Raw genomic sequence first — 16,387 nt, 5'->3', positions numbered from 1 at the left:
TCTTAAGACAAGGCAAATCATGGGGAACCCCACACCAGGGCTTTGTGCAGCCCTCTTCGTGTCTGTTGCTGCAGCATGACACACAACACATTACAGCAGCACTACAACAACTTAAAACTAACACTTGCAAAGGAGAGCAGGATTCAGCAGTGACTTAAAGGTTACATATCAGATGTCACTTAAGCATTTGATTATACTAAGGATACTGTAATGTCATAGCCCTTAGTGTAGACAATGGTAATTAGATTAGAATCCTTGACAAGTCAACACCAGTCCATGGCCGTCAGTCAGCTGCCTGCCTAACGCTCCAACACCCTCACACCAGTCAACCTGCAGCAGTCGCCTCCACACCTAGGTAGGCAAGAGGGAAAAACAGAGCATAGGGAAGGTCATGTCTTGGGTGGATTGGCAGCCCTACCAGTGGAAGAAAAGGTCATCTGCTGGGGATGAAATGGAAGGATCACCAGACACAGTAGACTCACATAAATATTAACAAAAAACTATTCTGGGATGGCTCAAGTGAGGAACTGAGAATGAATTGCTGCAATCTGTACTTACTGCATTACTTCTTGGTAGCAATACACAATACAGGCAGGTGAGTCAATTAACTACTGCAAAAAGGATTTAGAAATTTTCATTAAGCTAAGTTGATGATGATGGAAACATGAAAGTCGAGTCTAATTCAAAACCATCTATGAGATAAATTTTGGGGGTCCTAAAACTAGCTTTTGCTACAAACCATATTAGTTAAAGACACTCTCTCTCTCTCTCTCTCTCTCTCTCTTGCACTTACTCACACACACTCACACACACATACATGCATGCCTGCACACACACAGGCACGCACATATGCAAGCACACACGCACACATGCACTCAAACACACGCACACCCACACCCACACCCACACAGCTGTCCCCCACTAATGAGTCAGAGCCACGAGCCATGAAGTGCTGGAGTAAGTCAGGATGGGGCAAGTTCAGAGACTGCTTGCAAGGTGCACACACACGCACACACACACAGGGTGCAGTGACTGTGTGTTGCTCACAGGCATCTCATCTTTACTCAACGGTGGGTTAGACAGGTGTGTTATTCAGCTAAAACTTAGACTGTTGTCAGCCTTATCAATATCATGTATTTTTCAGTTTTTTTTATCATTATATTTTATGGCAAACTAACAAGCTCAGTTACTTCATATATAATTTATTTTACTTTATTTTTTTTTCGTATTGAGAAGGCTGACGAGTGAATGGTGCTGTGCTTGCCCCTCCAGCATCAGGTGGTCACTGTTAGTTGTGCTGCACTGCTAAGCTAATAACAAAGAAGTTAATGCACGACATACTGATTCTGGCAGAGGAAAGTGCTGAGTGCTGTGAGGCTCAGCTCATGTGGAGACAAAGCACCTCTTTAGTAAGACAGCAATGTGAAGTCTTGAAGGAAGAAATGTAGAGATAATGCATGATTATTGGGGATATGTACAAGACTCATCTTAGATGACTCTGCACTGGTTAACAGCAAATTACCACAAAAGGAGAACTTGAGAAGTGAATCAAGTCTTCCTTCAAGTAGTGTCATTAAGAGAAAAGGGTGAAACACTGAAAATGGAAAGAGACAAGCCTAAAAGACTTCTGGACCGGCGGGCTGAGAGTCCCCTCAAGGCTGCATCGATGTCATCCTCAAGAGCCAGAACTAGAGAGTCCAGGTCTGCAGCAAGATGATGATCAATATAAAAAAAGAAGAAACCTGACCTGCAGAGGATATAAAAATGATCAAGAAGTTGACAGTTGACTTAGCTAATTCAGTGTCTATTCCACAAGATTTTCAAAAAGCATCCAAGTTGGGAAGTTAGGTCTAATACCGGCAAAGTACAGTCTAGGAAGGAGGAAAAGATCTATCTATCAGTCTACATACATAGTACTGATGAGAAATTCTTACTTAGAAAATTTTAGTAAGAAAGTAGTTTGACCAAGAACTCTGTTGAGAGCACAAAATACCAATCATACTTTATAATTTAAGAAAGATCAAAAGAAATCTACCAAAGGCCTGAAAGCTTTCTAAAATACTATAACAGAGACAATTATAAAGACGGGAGATTCCCTCTTCTGCAGCACAGAATTATGCATTAGAGAAAGGTGGAGGGTTTCATCAGGTAACTCTTGGTTGAAAAAATCCAAAAAGACATGTGCTTATTTTAGACTTAAAACTCCACAAAAATGCATTGGCCTGCCACTAGAGTCCACAAGACAGTGGTGGACACAACAAATCCCCAGCCCGGCAAGGGACCTGACAAGCTCCATGGTTTCCACAGCCACAAACACTGACACACAAACACTTGACAGTCACCACCACATGAACACAACTCAATCACTCAACATACACTGTTTGAAACATCCGGACTTGTGCAAACACAACATGACGTCCTTCTTCCTCACATTCATTATTCTCACAGAGCCACAGGAGGTTGGTCTCAATTGCAACAGAAGAAAACAATTAACACAAACTTGGACAATTATGTGTCTTGAAACATTTTTAAAGTCACCAGACACATAAGACTTATTCACTTGCACAAACATGAGGGAAAGGTGTGTGTGTGTGTGTGTGTGTGTGTGTGTGTGTGTGTGTGTGTGTGTGTGTGTGTGTGTGTGTGTGTGTAATTCACCCATGATATGACCACATGTTAGGCTCATGACTGTCAACTGGAAAAGCTTTTTAAGCTTCTTCAGCCTGAGCAAGGCACGAACTTCAGCCTGCTGGGTGGTACATGAGAGAGAGAGAGAGAGAGAGAGAGAGAGAGAGAGAGAGAGAGAGAGAGAGAGAGAGAGAGAGAGAGAGAGAGAGAGAGAGAGAGAGAGAGATAGAGAGAGAGAGAGAGAGAGAGAGAGAGAGAGAGAGAGAGAGAGAGAGAGAGAGAGAGAGAGAGAGAGAGAGAGAGAGAGAGAGAGAGAGAGAGAGAGAGAGAGAGAGAGAGAGAGAGAGAGAGAGAGAGAGAGAGAGAGAGAGAGAGAGAGAGAGAGAGAGAGAGAGAGAGAGAGAGAGAGAGAGAGAGAGAGAGAGAGAGAGAGAGAGAGAGAGAGAGAGAGAGAGAGAGAGAGAGAGAGAGAGAGAAAGGGTGGGGGGGGCACAGACGTCTAACAAAACAGTTGTCATGCAGCACCATCTGGGAGACTCAGGGGCAGGCCATGCACTAACTCCCTCGCACAAGCATGCACACAGCCGGCAGGTCACCACGGGTGCTTCCCTCACAGCACAAGTCTGCCCCAGCCTGCTGCTCCTCCCCATTTGCTTCACATTCTATCACTAGACACTGATACATCATAAAACAACAAATCTGTGCATCCTACCACAATGGTTCTAAAAATAATGGAAACTGGTTGAAATGGGGTAAACCAAGAAAAAATAAATAGACCAAGATGAAGTATAGTAATTAGGGTAACCAAGAACTGTAACAAACCTCACTTACATGAAGTGCTTATAATGATAAAAACAATTTTTTGTGAGATCATCAATAAGAAGGATTACCTTGTTCCCTCTGTGACACATCATCATCACTAAGTATGTAGTGTGGAGAGGCAACATTTGAGACACCTGTTACCTGTTACCTTCAGGGACTAGCACTCAGAATGGCGGGTTAGAAATATTGAAAGGCCATGATGAGGGGCATTTTGTAGAACAAGCTGACTGAATGTTACATTCGAAGTTAATATATCCATTAGTATGACAACCTATATGTAATCCACTTATCTAAAATATGAATATATTATTATCCAATACTAATTACATATTCTGTTTTGAATGGATTTGTGGGGTCAGGAAATGCTCTATAAAACAGTGAAAGCCAAACTGTTTACTCTCATCAACAAGTAATTCAATAATTAATGTGGAAAGTGTGGAAGCGTTGTATAAACGTATTAATCAGTTTGAGCTGACAGACGAAACAGTTAGGGTTAAAATTTAGTTCTATAATTCTTAACTATTGTAAGGCAAGTTTAACTAGCAGTTCTCAATGAATTAGAGGCATGGAGAAAAATGAAACAAAACCCCAGACACCACACTTGTGGGGCAAAACAAAACAATTCTGTGAGGGAAGAAAAACATTTAGGGGCTGTTTGCCTACACAGTCGTATTGGCACACACATTGATCTGGTCGTCTGAGTCTGACCCTTTGATGCGGCGACCCACCTGAGGATACAGCATTGACCTCCCCCGCCGGGTCCTGCTGGTTCTTGGCGCGAGTGGTGAGCGGCGATGCTGTGGCCGAGGCAGAGCCGGAAGATGAAGACACAGCCCCTGCCCCGCCACCCACCCCACCAGTAGCTGCCGCCCCGCCACTGCCTGCCCCAGCCCCAACTATGGTGCCGTTGGTCTTGCCTGAGCGTGTGGCCTCCTTCACCTCCTGGAACTTCTCAATAAACTGTGGAAGGAAGGCAGCCATCAGAGTGGTAAGCTATACACATATAACTGAGTGAAAAATAAATAAAAAACACTGCAATGATGAAATAAAGCAACATAAACTGAAATAAAAGATGTGAAAGGAGGAGGAGGAGGAGGAGGAGGAGGAGAAGGACCACATATATAAAAGTTAAACACATGACTGAATAATCACCACATAGAAATCACCACCACAGAAAACTCACCACTACATAGAATTCACCACTACATAGAACTCATCACCACCACATAGAACTAGTAATCACCACATTGAAACAACCACCAATAAAGACTCATCACCACCACACTGAAACCACCACCACCACATAAAACTCACCACCACCACCACATAGCACTCTCATCCTTCACCACATATGCTGACCCACCACCCTAACATAATATAATGAGTCACCACACACTACCATAAAAAAAACTAAAACATAATACACTGAAATAAATAGTGAAAAATAAGGAGAAATAGACAAAAAAATACTGAAATACATGGAAGTGAATGAAGGGAAATAAAGAGGAAATAAATTATACTGAAATACAGAGAAATAAATGAAGAGAAATAAGAAGAGAAGAAAAGAAAAAAAACATGATATCTTAAAAACCACTGAAAATAACAAAGAAAAAAAAATTGATAAAATAGAAATAAAAACAAAATACTGAAGAAATACGCAGAAAAAAATGAAGAAAAAAAACAGAGAAGAAAAAAACATATCCTAAAAAACACTGAAAATAACAAAAAAATAAGAAAAATGTAGAAAAAACAAAATATACACTCAACCCTCGATTTGCCGGACCTCCATTTGCCGGATTTCGGATTTGCCGGACAAGAGTCCGTGGGGTAAAAAAAAAAAAAAAAAAAAGTCCGGGACAAGTCGATTTCAAACTACCGCGCCAGACAAAGTTCGCAAATCGGGCACTAGATGGCAGCGCGGGCGGACATACACGTCTAGTACTGGACTGTACACAAGTCTGCCGCGTCACACGAGTGTTGTGCTTACGTGCTTGTCGTGGATATAGTATATGTATGTTGTATATGTGCATGTTGTAGAAGGTAATATATTATATTACAGGACAGTATAGGACAGCTATGCGAGGTGTAGTCCGGGGGTGGGTTGTGTTTCCCGGACATATATAGGGTAAAGTCCGGCAAGGGGGTAGACCCCCGGACATTTTCCATTGCCGGACATTTGCCATTCCCGGACAAGCCTTCCCCCCTTTTAGTCCGGCAAATCGAGGGTTGAGTGTACTGAAGTAGTTCGCAGAAAAAATGAAAAGAAAAGAGAAAAATAATAATCCTCGACCTCACCACGACACTTCACATAAAACACAATACCGGGAACACTAAAAAAAAAAAAAAAATAAATAAATAAATAAATAAAAAAATAAATAAATAATAATAATAATAATAGTAATAATAATAATAATAACACAAAGCAATATTTATGGCCCAATTACATGTATCCCAAGGAATGTACAAATGACGAACACTCAACATGAATATCTATATGAAAAAAAAATAAAAAATAAAAAATAAAATAAATAAATAAAATCCATCCGGTATAAATGAATTGGACCACAAATCACACAAAGGAGAGCACAGAATAAGCCCTCGTTCTTTACTTCCTTCACAACCAGCAGAGAAAAGAATGGAATAAATGTGTGAGGAGAGTTTCCGACCTCAGGGGACAGACACCTCACAATGGCAGGACAAGGGGAGGAGGACTAAACTTACGCTTCCTCCCTTCACACTAGAAAAGAGCGGCATCAAGGCAGGACTTCTGGGTACGAACATTGTGGTGGTAAGGATAAACAAAGGTCTTTCTCTGCCTCTGTGGTGGATAGTGGAGTGTTTCCCATGTGGTACTGGTATGCTGGATTTCCCCTCCCAAGGTGCATGAATTTACATTTTTCTTCACTGAATTGTACCAGCCACTTTTTGTTCCATCCCTGTAGCTTGGTGAAGTCTTCTTGTAGGAAATCCAGTTAAAGGTTAGGTTAGGTTTAGGTTAGGTTAGGTTAAGTTAGGTTAGATTTACGTTAGGTTAGGTTAGGTTTTCGTTTGGTTTAGGTTAGGTTAGGTTAGGTTATGGTGAGATTTAGGTTAGGTTAGGTTAGGTTTAGGTTAAGGTTTATGTTAGGTTAGGTTAGGTTAGGTTTAGGTTAAGTTAGGTTAGGTTAGGTTTAGGTTAGGTTAGGGTTAGGTTAGGTTTAGGTTAGGTTAAGTTTAGGTTAGATTAGGTTAGGTTTAGGTTATGTGAAAATCATGCCACATCATCCCTGTCTGCTCACCTTGTTCAGTTCAGCCTCTGTGGAGAAGCCAAGGCCATACACCGTGTTGGCGCGCATGTCCGACCATTGACCAAACTTCTGAGAGGTCTTGGTGAACATCATATTGGGGGTGATGGTGCTGTTGATGACGGCCTGATCGGGGGGTGATAAAAGTGGGTGAATGCGGGTGATTGTGTGCCTGTCTGCTTCTTAGGGTTGTATTGCAAGACATTTCGCCAACCAAGAACACATATTTGACAAGGCTTTCGGAGGAGTTGTGGGGATTTCCAGGAGTAGTTTTATGACCCTGGTGGTAGTGTGACCCTTCTTCTGTACCATGAACCTTAAGAAGCACTCATTAGAACCCGACTGACCCCCTCCTTGCCCTTTAGAAATAGATGATGTGAGAAGTGAAAATGCCTTATAATACCGACCTAATTAGTCTCTTTGCTACTCTCTGTCCGTATGTTTATCTGTGCCTGTCTCTCTGTCCCTCTTTTTCTCTTTAAAATATATATATGCTGCAAATTAAGTAAGGTTAGTTAGGCCATTATGCTAAGTCTACAGGTGTTTATTTGGTGGTATTGTAATTTATATTCTCTCTCTCTCTCTCTCTCTCTCTCTCTCTCTCTCTCTCTCTCTCTCTCTCTCTCTCTCTCTCTCTCTCTCTCACACACACACACACACACACACACACACACACACACACACATACACACACAAAAGAAGAAAAAAAACTTAGATTAATAAGTTTTCCTTCCCATTCTTTCCAAACTCTGAATATTTTGCAGCATTTTATTCGCAAACTTGCCCAGACATAACGTCCACACACACACGGAATTATGAAGGTTTAAATGCGCTTCACAATGAACAACGCCGGGAAAAGAAAGCGGAATTAAAGGGGAAATTATCACAACTTTTCGGACCGGGCTGGCGAAAAAATCAACAATATATGGAGTCCACAAACAATAAGTATTAAGTGTGAATGTTATTAGTTTTTCTGCAGCATTTGTGAGGCTGATAATGACTGCTACTACTACTACTACTACCAATACTACCATTACAACTTCTATTCTGATCACTACTACTACTTCCGATCTTCGAGTCACAGATACGATCCAGCAAGTAGAGCGTTCTTACCTTGGTGCCCTCGACAGAGATGATGCGATAGAGTTGTCTGGTGGAGTCGTAGAAGAAGGAGACAGAGACAGCGGATGAGGACGCGGGGATCCATGACCGCTTGGTTTTGGGGTCGATGTGAAAGACATGTGCCTTGCAGGAGAATATGGGTTGTTCCCTGAAAGACGAAGATGGAGAAAAATTAGCTTGATCGTAGAGAAAGGAAGATTGGTGAGAAAATAAGTTGAAGATGTAGACAAATTTGCATGACAGTAAAGTAAAATAAAGGAAAAATCATTGAAAAAGTAAGATGAGGATGCAGAAAAAGAAGAGAGGAAAATCAGTGAAAATATAAGATGAAGATGGAAAAAATTATCATGATGGTTAAAAAAAAAGGAAAATTAGTGAGAAAATAAGATGGAGGAAAATTAGCATGACAATAAAAAGAAAAGGAAAATCAATGAAAATAAAAGACGAAGATAGAAAAATTATTATGATGGTTAAAAAAAAGGAAAATTAGTAAGAAAATAAGATGAAGATGGAGACAAACTAGCATGACAATAAAAATAAAAGAAAAATCAATGAAAAGATAAGATGAAGATAGAAAAAAAATATTATGATGGTTAAAAAAAAGGGGGAAATTAGTGAAAAAATAAGATGAAGATAGAAAAGAATTAGCATGATAGTAAAGAAGCGAAAATTAGTGAAAAATAATTGATAAATGCTGAAAAAAATAATGATATGGGAAAAATTTATACGAAACTTTATAATACGAAAATTTTGGCAAGATGATATTATTTTTTTTTAATATAGATGGAAAACTTAGTCATATGAATAGAAAGGGAGAAATTTAGGCAAAGAGATATAGATATATGGATGAGTGGATGGAGAGATGGATGGATGGATGGATTAAAAGGATAGAAAAAAGAAAGAGAACACACACACACACACACACACACACACACACACACACACACACACACACACACACACTTTCCCATCACCAGCACCACCAGACATCGGGTTTAGCACCTCATAAAACCTTCGGCCAACACAACCTCAATACAAGACAAACAACAACACCAAACAAATAAACAAATAAATAAATACACAAAAAAACATCAACAAATAGAATAAAAAACGAGCCTGGGAAAGTTCTAAAAATAATACAAAAAAAAAAAAAAATTATGGATGACAGGAAGGAAGTGTCTGAAAAAAAAATACAGGCTTGGATTAAAACTGAAGCCATTCACGGCCGGGAATTGGAAAAGCCTTCACCCAGCCCGAGTCAATTCTCCTTAACCTTCCCCCACCGCAGTAATCGTATTGGTCTCTCTCTCTCTCTCTCTCTCTCTCTCTCTCTCTCTCTCTCTCTCTCTCTCTCTCTCTCTCTCTCTCTCTCTCTCTCTCTCTTTTTTTTTGTTTTTTTTTTTTTTCTCTCTCTCTCTCTCTCTCTCTCTCTCTCTCTCTCTCTCTCTCTCTCTCTCTCTCTCTCTCTCTCTCTCTCTCTCTCTCTCTCTCTCTCTTACTATTGTTTTCGGTTTCTTTCCTGCTGCATTATTCTCTCTCTCTCTCTCTCTCTCTCTCTCTCTCTCTCTCTCTCTCTCTCTCTCTCTCTCTCTCTCTCTCTCTCTCTCTCTCTCTCTCTCTCTCTCTCTCTCTCTCTCTCTCTCTCTCTCTCTCTCTCTCTCTCTCTCTCCTACTTCTTTATTTTTCCCACTACAATTTCCACTATTTGCATATCTCTGTTCTCCCTCCTACCTCCACTTCTCTCACTTCTCTCTTCCTGCTACAATGCCTTCCTCCACTCCTCTCTCTCTATTCCTTCTTCCATTTCCTCTTTCATCTCAGTTCTCTTTATTCCTCTTTACCTCTTTTCTTTTTTCCTTCTCGTCTCAGATTTCGTTCTACTTAAGTTTCCCTTCTACAACTCCATTCTCTTTACTTTGTCCTCTTTCCATTCTTCCTCCACTCTTTTTTACATTTTTCCCTTCTTTACTCACTCTACTCTTTATTTTCATCTCTCTACATTCTCTCTTCATTTCTTCCTACCACTATATATATTCATTCTTATTTCTACCGTTTTCTCTTCCCATTCTTCCTCTTCACTCTCCGTTATTTTACTCCTTTTCCTTAGCGTCACTACGTATTTTCATTCTTGCAACTCCTAATTCCATTTTTTTTCTTCTCACGATTCTTCCTTCCCTTTTAACTCGTCTTTCTCTTCTTCCTCTCTCATTTGCCGTTCCCTTCAATCTGTCCTTTCTATTCTCTCTAATTTCTTTCTGTCACTACGTATTTTCATCCTTACAACTCCTAATTCCAACTTCTCTTTCTTCTCACGATTCTACATTTCATTTTAACTCGTCTTGAGCTTCTTCCTCTCTCATTTGCCGTTCCCTTCAATCTTTCCTTTCTATTCCCTTTAATTTATTTCTGTCACTACGTATTTTCATTCTTGCAACTAACTCCTAATTCCCTTTTCTCTTTCTTCTCACGATTTTTCCTTTCTTTTAACTCGTCTTTCTCTTCTTCCTCTCTCATTTGCCGTTCCATTCAATCTTTCCTTTCTATTCCCTTTAATTTATTTCTGTCACTACGTATTTTCATTCTTACAACCTCTAATTCCAACTTCTCTTTCTTCTCACGATTCTACATTTCATTTTAACTCGTCTTGCGCTTCTTCCTCTCTCATTTGCCGTTCCCTTCAATCTTTCCTTTCTATTCCCTTTAATTTATTTCTGTCACTACGTATTTTCATTCTTGCAACTAACTCCTAATTCCTTTTTCTCTTTCTTCTCACGATTCTTCCTTTCTTTTAACTCGTCTTTCTCTTCTTCCTCTCTCATTTGCCGTTCCCTTCAATCTGTCCTTTCTATTCTCTCTAATTTCTTCCTGTCACTACGTATTTTCATTCTTACAACCTCTAATTTCAACTTCTCTTTCTTCTCACGATTCTACATTTCATTTTAACTCGTCTTACTCTTCTTCCACTCTCATTTACCGTTTCCTTCAATCTTTCCTTTCTATTCCCTTTAATTTATTTCTGTCACTACGTATTTTCATTCTTGCAACAAACTCCTAATTCCTTTTTCTCTTTCTTCTCACGATTCTTCCTTTCCTTTTAATCGTCTTGCTCTTCTTCCTCCCTAATTTGCCGTTCCCTTAAACCTTTCCTTTCTGTCACTACGATTTTCATTCCTACAACTCCTAATTCCAACTTATCTTTCTTCTCACGAATCTTCATTTCCTCTTTGCTCCTCATTCTTATATTCTCTCTCTCTCTCTCTCTCTCTCTCTCTCTCTCTCTCTCTCTCTCTCTCTCTCTCTCTCTCTCTCTCTCTCTCTCTCTCTCATTCACTGTTGCCTGCATGATAAGCCTTCTTCTTCCTCCCTGTCATTTCTTACGACTAAAAATACCACTGTTTCTAATCCTCTTTTCTTTTTTTCTTTTCACAATTCTTTCTTTCCTCATTGATCGCCGTTGCTCTTCTCCATTTCTCTATTATTATCATTCCCTTCATTTTAAACCTTCCTTCTTTTTATCTGACATTTCTTTTTAACATTATTTTCATGGTTCTTTTTTTTCTCTTTCCCTTTTCCTCCAAACAATTCTTCCTATGCATTTGATCGTCACTGCCTCTCTCTCTCTCTCTCTCTCTCTCTCTCTCTCTCTCTCTCTCTCTCTCTCTCTCTCTCTCTCTCTCTCTCTCTCTCTCTCTTCACTATGATTCTTCCTTTCCATTCTCTTCCATTTTTTCCCATCACTAATCTTCTTCCTACTCCTTTATTCCTCTTTTCTTCCTTTAAATACTCCCTCCTCACTCCTCTTCTTCCTCCTGCTCTATTCCTCTTTTCTTCCTTTAAATACTCCCTCCTCACTCCTCTTCCTCCTCCTGCTCTATTCCTCTTTTCTTCCTTTAAATACTCCCTCCTCACTTCTCTTCTTCCTCCTTCTTTATTCCTCTTTTCTTCCTTTAAATACTCCTTCCTTACTCCTCTTCTTCCTTCCTTTAAATACTCCCTCCTCACTTCTCTTCTTCCTCCTTCTTTATTCCTCTTTTCTTCCTTTAAATACTCCCTCCTTACTCCTCTTCTTCCTCCTCCTCTATTCCTCTTTTCTTCCTTTAAATACTCCCTCCTCACTCCTCTTCTTCCTCCTCCTCTATTCCTTTCTTCCTTTAAATACTCCCTCCTCCCTCCTCTTCTTCCTCCTCCTCTATTCCTCTTTTCTTCCTTTAAATACTCCCTCCTCCCTCCTCTTCTTCCTCCTCCTCTATTCCTCTTTTCTTCCTTTAAATACTCCCTCCTCACTCCTCATTCTTCCCCTCCCTCATTCACTGTTCCCTTCAATATAAGTTTTCCTTCCTATTTTTGTCTCATTTCTTTTGGTACTAATATTTTTTTTCTTCCTTTTCACTCCTCAATTCTTATTCTCCCTCCCTCATTCACTCCTCCCTAAACAATAGATCTTCCTTCCTCCCTGGCATTTTTTACTCCCTAGATTCCCAGCCACATGTATTACTGCCCTCCCTCCCTTCCTTCACTCTCTCTCTCTCTCCCTCCCTTTCTCCTCCTCCCTTTCCCCTGCCCTCCTTGATCCCTACCTCCCCGCTCCACTACTATTTCAACGCTACAATCCCATCTCTCTCCCCGCCTCCACATTTCATTCCCCTTCACTCTTGTAATCTTTCTCCACCTCCACCACCACCACCACTATCACCACCACCACCACCACCACCACCACCACCATTATTAACTACAGTATTCCTGCATCTATCACCCCCCCAACACTACTACTACTATTACTACTACTACTACTACTACCAGTCACCCCCCCACCCCCCTCCTCCCCCACTTATCCAAACACAGACACTGCCATAAACACTCCCTCCTTTTTTTTCTTTTCTTTTTTTTTCTTTTCTTTTTTGTCTCTGTTAATTACTTCCACAGGAGGAGGAAGAGGAGGAGGAGGACACAAATACACGAAAGGAGGAGAAGGAAAAAATACAAGAGGAGGGAGGGAGGGAGGGAGGGAGGAGGAAAGGGAGAGGAGGTGGGGGGTAGATTCCCTTCATCCCTTGTCCCTGGAGGAAAAAAAGGGAGGGAAAAAAAGGGAGGAGGAAAAAACCACCATTCTCTTTTTCTCTCCCTTTGCCTACGCCTCCCTGAAATTATCCGACACACGTTTCTCCCTTGAATCTTCCCTCCCTTCCTCCCCTCCACCCCCCTCACATTTTTTTTTATCCTTGCTCTCTCTCTCTCTCTCTCTCTCTCTCTCTCTCTCTCTCTCTCTCTCTCTCTCTCTCTCTCTCTCTCTCTCTCTCTCTCTCTCTCTCTCTCTCTCTCTCTCTCTCTCTCTCTCTCTCTCTCTCTCTCTCTCTCTCTCTCTCTCTCTCTCTCTCTCTCTCTCTCTCTCTCTCTCTCTCTCTCTCTCTCTCTCTCTCTCTCCTTGCAAACAACTTTCCTCTTCTTCCCTCTCCCTCCCATATAACCTCATTTCCTATCCCTTCCTTTTCCTCCATCATCCTCTTCCTCCTCCTCCTCCTCTTCCTCTCTTCTCTTCTTCCTTCTTACCCTCCTTATTATTCTACGCATTTCTATCTCCCTTTTTCTTTTACTTCCTCCCTCGTTTCTTTCCTTTGTCATTCCCTTCTTCGTCTTTCTCATCTTCCCTTTCCTTCTCATTCTTTTTCCTCCTCCTCCTCCTCCTCTTTCCTCTCTTTCTCCTTCTTTCTATCTCCCTCTTTCTTTTACTTCCTCCCTCGTTTCTTTCCTTTCTCAGTCCCTTCTTCGTCATTCTCATCTTCGTTTTCTTTCTCATTCCTTTCTTCCTCTCTTTTGTAACTCCTCTTCCATTCCTTCTCATCTTTCTTATCTTCTCCCTTTCTTTGTTTTTCTTGTTTTTTTCCTTCATTCCAATCTTTGCTATCTCCTTCCTTTCGTTATTTTGTCCTCCTTTCTTTCTATCTCCCTTTCGTAACTCCTCTTCCATTCCTTCTCCTTTCTTATCTTCTTCCTTTCTTTGTTTTTCTTGTTTTTTCTCCCTCCCACATTTCCTATCTCCTTCCTTTCGTTAGTCCATCTTCCCTTCTTTCTTTCTCCCTTCCGTAAATCCTCCTCCCTTTCCTTTCTCCCACTTTTCTTCCTCCCTTCCTTACCATCCCTTTCTCCTCTCCATCTTTCCTTCTTTCCCTCTTCCTATCCTTTCTTCCTCTGGTCTTCCCTTTCCTCTCCCTTTCTCCCTTTTTTCTCCCTTCTCCCTTATCTTTTCTTTCCTCCCTTCCTCCTTCTCTTCTTCCTCAGGTTCCCCCTTTGTTCCTCTTCCTCTCTCCCTCCCTTTTTTCCTTCCCTTCTTTCCTTCCTTTCCTCCCTTTCAGACAGGTGTGAGAGAGAGAGAGAGAGAGAGAGAGAAGGGGGTAGGGTGAGGGAAAAAGCGTTGCCATTAACACGCAGAGGAGAGAGAAAAGAGAGGAGAAAGAGAGGGAGGGAACGAGGAAGCAACTGGAAGAAGAATGGAGGAGAAACACGAAAGGGGAGGAAAGGAGAGGAGAGAGAGGGGAAGGAGGAGGGAGGGGGAGGGAAGAGTAGAAGGGAGGAACAAGGGAGGAGGAAGGAGGGGGAAGATGAGGGAAGAAAAAAGAAAGGAAGGATTAAGGAGAGGAAGCATTGCAGGGAAGGAACAGAAGGATGGAGTGAGGAAGGAGGAGGAGGATAAGGGAAGGAAGGAAGAAGAGGAGGGAGGGGGAAGGAAAGGGAAGAGGAAGGGCAAGAAAAGAGGGAGGAAGGAGAGGAAGTATAACAGGGGAGAATGGAAAGAAGGAAGGAGGGAGTAGGCGAATGAGAAAGGAAGGATGGAAGGAAGGAAGGAAGGAAGGAAGGAAGAGGAGGAGGAGGAGGAGGAGGAGGAAAAAAAGTGAAAGGGGAACTGTGTAAAGGAGGAAAACATGGAACAACTTGCTGGAGAGAGAGAGAGAGAGAGAGAGATTCCCTTTCTCCCTCAACTCACCACATTTGCTCATTTTGAATTAATAATGATGCAGAGACAGTTTCCCGTCCCCTCTCTCTCTCTCTCTCTCTCTCTCTCTCTCTCTCTCGTCTAAAGCTTCCCCTCGAGGCGCTTAAAATTCGATCTAGGAGGAGGAGGAGGAGGAGGAGGAGGAGGAGGAGGAGGAGGAAATTCTTATGAGGAAAAAGAGGGGAGAGAGAGGGAGAAAAAAAAGGGGGAGAGAAGGGTGGAACAAGAGGGAGAGAAGAACGGAGGAAGAGAATTAGTTAAAAGAGGAAAAAGGGAGAGAAAGAAATGAAAAAAAGCTGGAAAGAAAAAAAAGAAAGGAGGGAGAGAGAAAATAAAGAAGAGGGGAAATGAGGAAGGAAGGGAGAGAAGAAAGATAAGAGGAAGAGAATGGAGGAAATTAGGTTAAGAAAAGGAAGGAGAGAGAAGATAGAAGCGAGGAAATGAGGAACGAAGGGAAAGAGTTGAGATAAGAAGAGAGAGAGAGATGCAAAAGGCTTTCACTACTTTCAACACCATTGTTCCTCTATTCACCACCACACCACCACCATCACCACCACCACCACCACCATCACCACCACCACCACCACTACCACTACTAGGCCTACCACCATTTTTGCTACTACTACTACTACTACTACCACTACTACTACTACTACTACTACTACTACTACTACTACTACTACTACTACTACTACTACAACAACTACTACTACTACTACTACGAAAAGGACACTATCTTCCCATCAGGTGGAGAGGCTTTCAACCCCTGAAGGTTAGATGACACCCTCCTCCTCCTACTCCTCCTCCTCCTCCCTCCTCCTCCTCAGACTCCAGCTCCTCTATCTCCTATTGCTTCAACACAAACAACATCCCCTCCCTTTCTCCTCTCTCTCTCTCTCTCTCTCTCTCTCTCTCTCTCTCTCTCTCTCTCTCTCTCTCTCTCTCTCTTCAAGCCAGGGCGAAAAAAAATGAGGCGAGGACAAGAGAAGCGTGAGTTGAAATGAGAGAGAGAGAGAGAGAGAGAGAGAGAGAGAGAGAATGCATGAAAAATCGAGAAAACAAACAAAACCAAGTAAATAACAATAATAATAATAATAATAATAATAATAATAATAATAATAATAATAATAATAATAATAATAATAATAATAATAATAATAATAATAATAAAAAAGAACATGAATAGAAGCAAAGGAAGAGAGGAATAAAAAAAAAAAAGATGCTGAGAACGAGACAAAAGGAAAAAAAAAGAAAAAAAAAGCGAGAAGACGAACAGCAATAGACATGGAGGAGGAGGTGGAGGAAGAGGAGGAGGAGGAGGAGGAGGAGGAGGAGGAGGAGGAGGAGCCATATCGACCACGGGCTTTAGACGGTTGCCTGGAGGAAGAAGAGAACCACACACACACACACACACACACACACACACACACACACACATACACACACACACACACCGCCACGACCATCCTCATCAACAACACACGCATGTATAAACACACGCACATGAACACTTCTTCACACACACACACACACACACACACAC

At 41.4% G+C, this 16,387-nt stretch overlaps 1 protein-coding gene across 9 annotated transcripts in view; it reads right to left on the bottom strand.

Annotated features, from left to right (window-relative positions):
• LOC126983085 (homer protein homolog 2-like) overlaps positions 1 to 16,387 on the bottom strand; it is a 75,785-nt gene that overhangs the window by 10,573 nt on the left and 48,825 nt on the right. For 6 of the 9 annotated variants that reach the window (XM_050835574.1, XM_050835575.1, XM_050835573.1 and 3 more), the window contains exons 2-5: positions 7,848 to 8,004; positions 6,729 to 6,860; positions 4,179 to 4,410; positions 1,617 to 1,703 (exon numbers count right to left, since the gene is read on the bottom strand). In XM_050835574.1, coding sequence (XP_050691531.1) covers positions 1,617 to 1,703; positions 4,179 to 4,410; positions 6,729 to 6,860; positions 7,848 to 8,004 — 608 coding nt within the window. The remainder of the gene's footprint in view (positions 1 to 1,616; positions 1,704 to 4,178; positions 4,411 to 6,728; positions 6,861 to 7,847; positions 8,005 to 16,387) is intronic. The other 3 variants (XM_050835571.1, XM_050835576.1, XM_050835577.1) reach the window with 1 other exon arrangement.

Source organism: Eriocheir sinensis, chromosome 52, assembly GCF_024679095.1.
Source record: "Eriocheir sinensis breed Jianghai 21 chromosome 52, ASM2467909v1, whole genome shotgun sequence".
Lineage (NCBI taxonomy): Eukaryota > Metazoa > Arthropoda > Malacostraca > Decapoda > Varunidae > Eriocheir > Eriocheir sinensis.
Note: the sequence above shows the minus strand (reverse complement) of the source record. Positions and strands in the feature narration are given on the sequence as shown.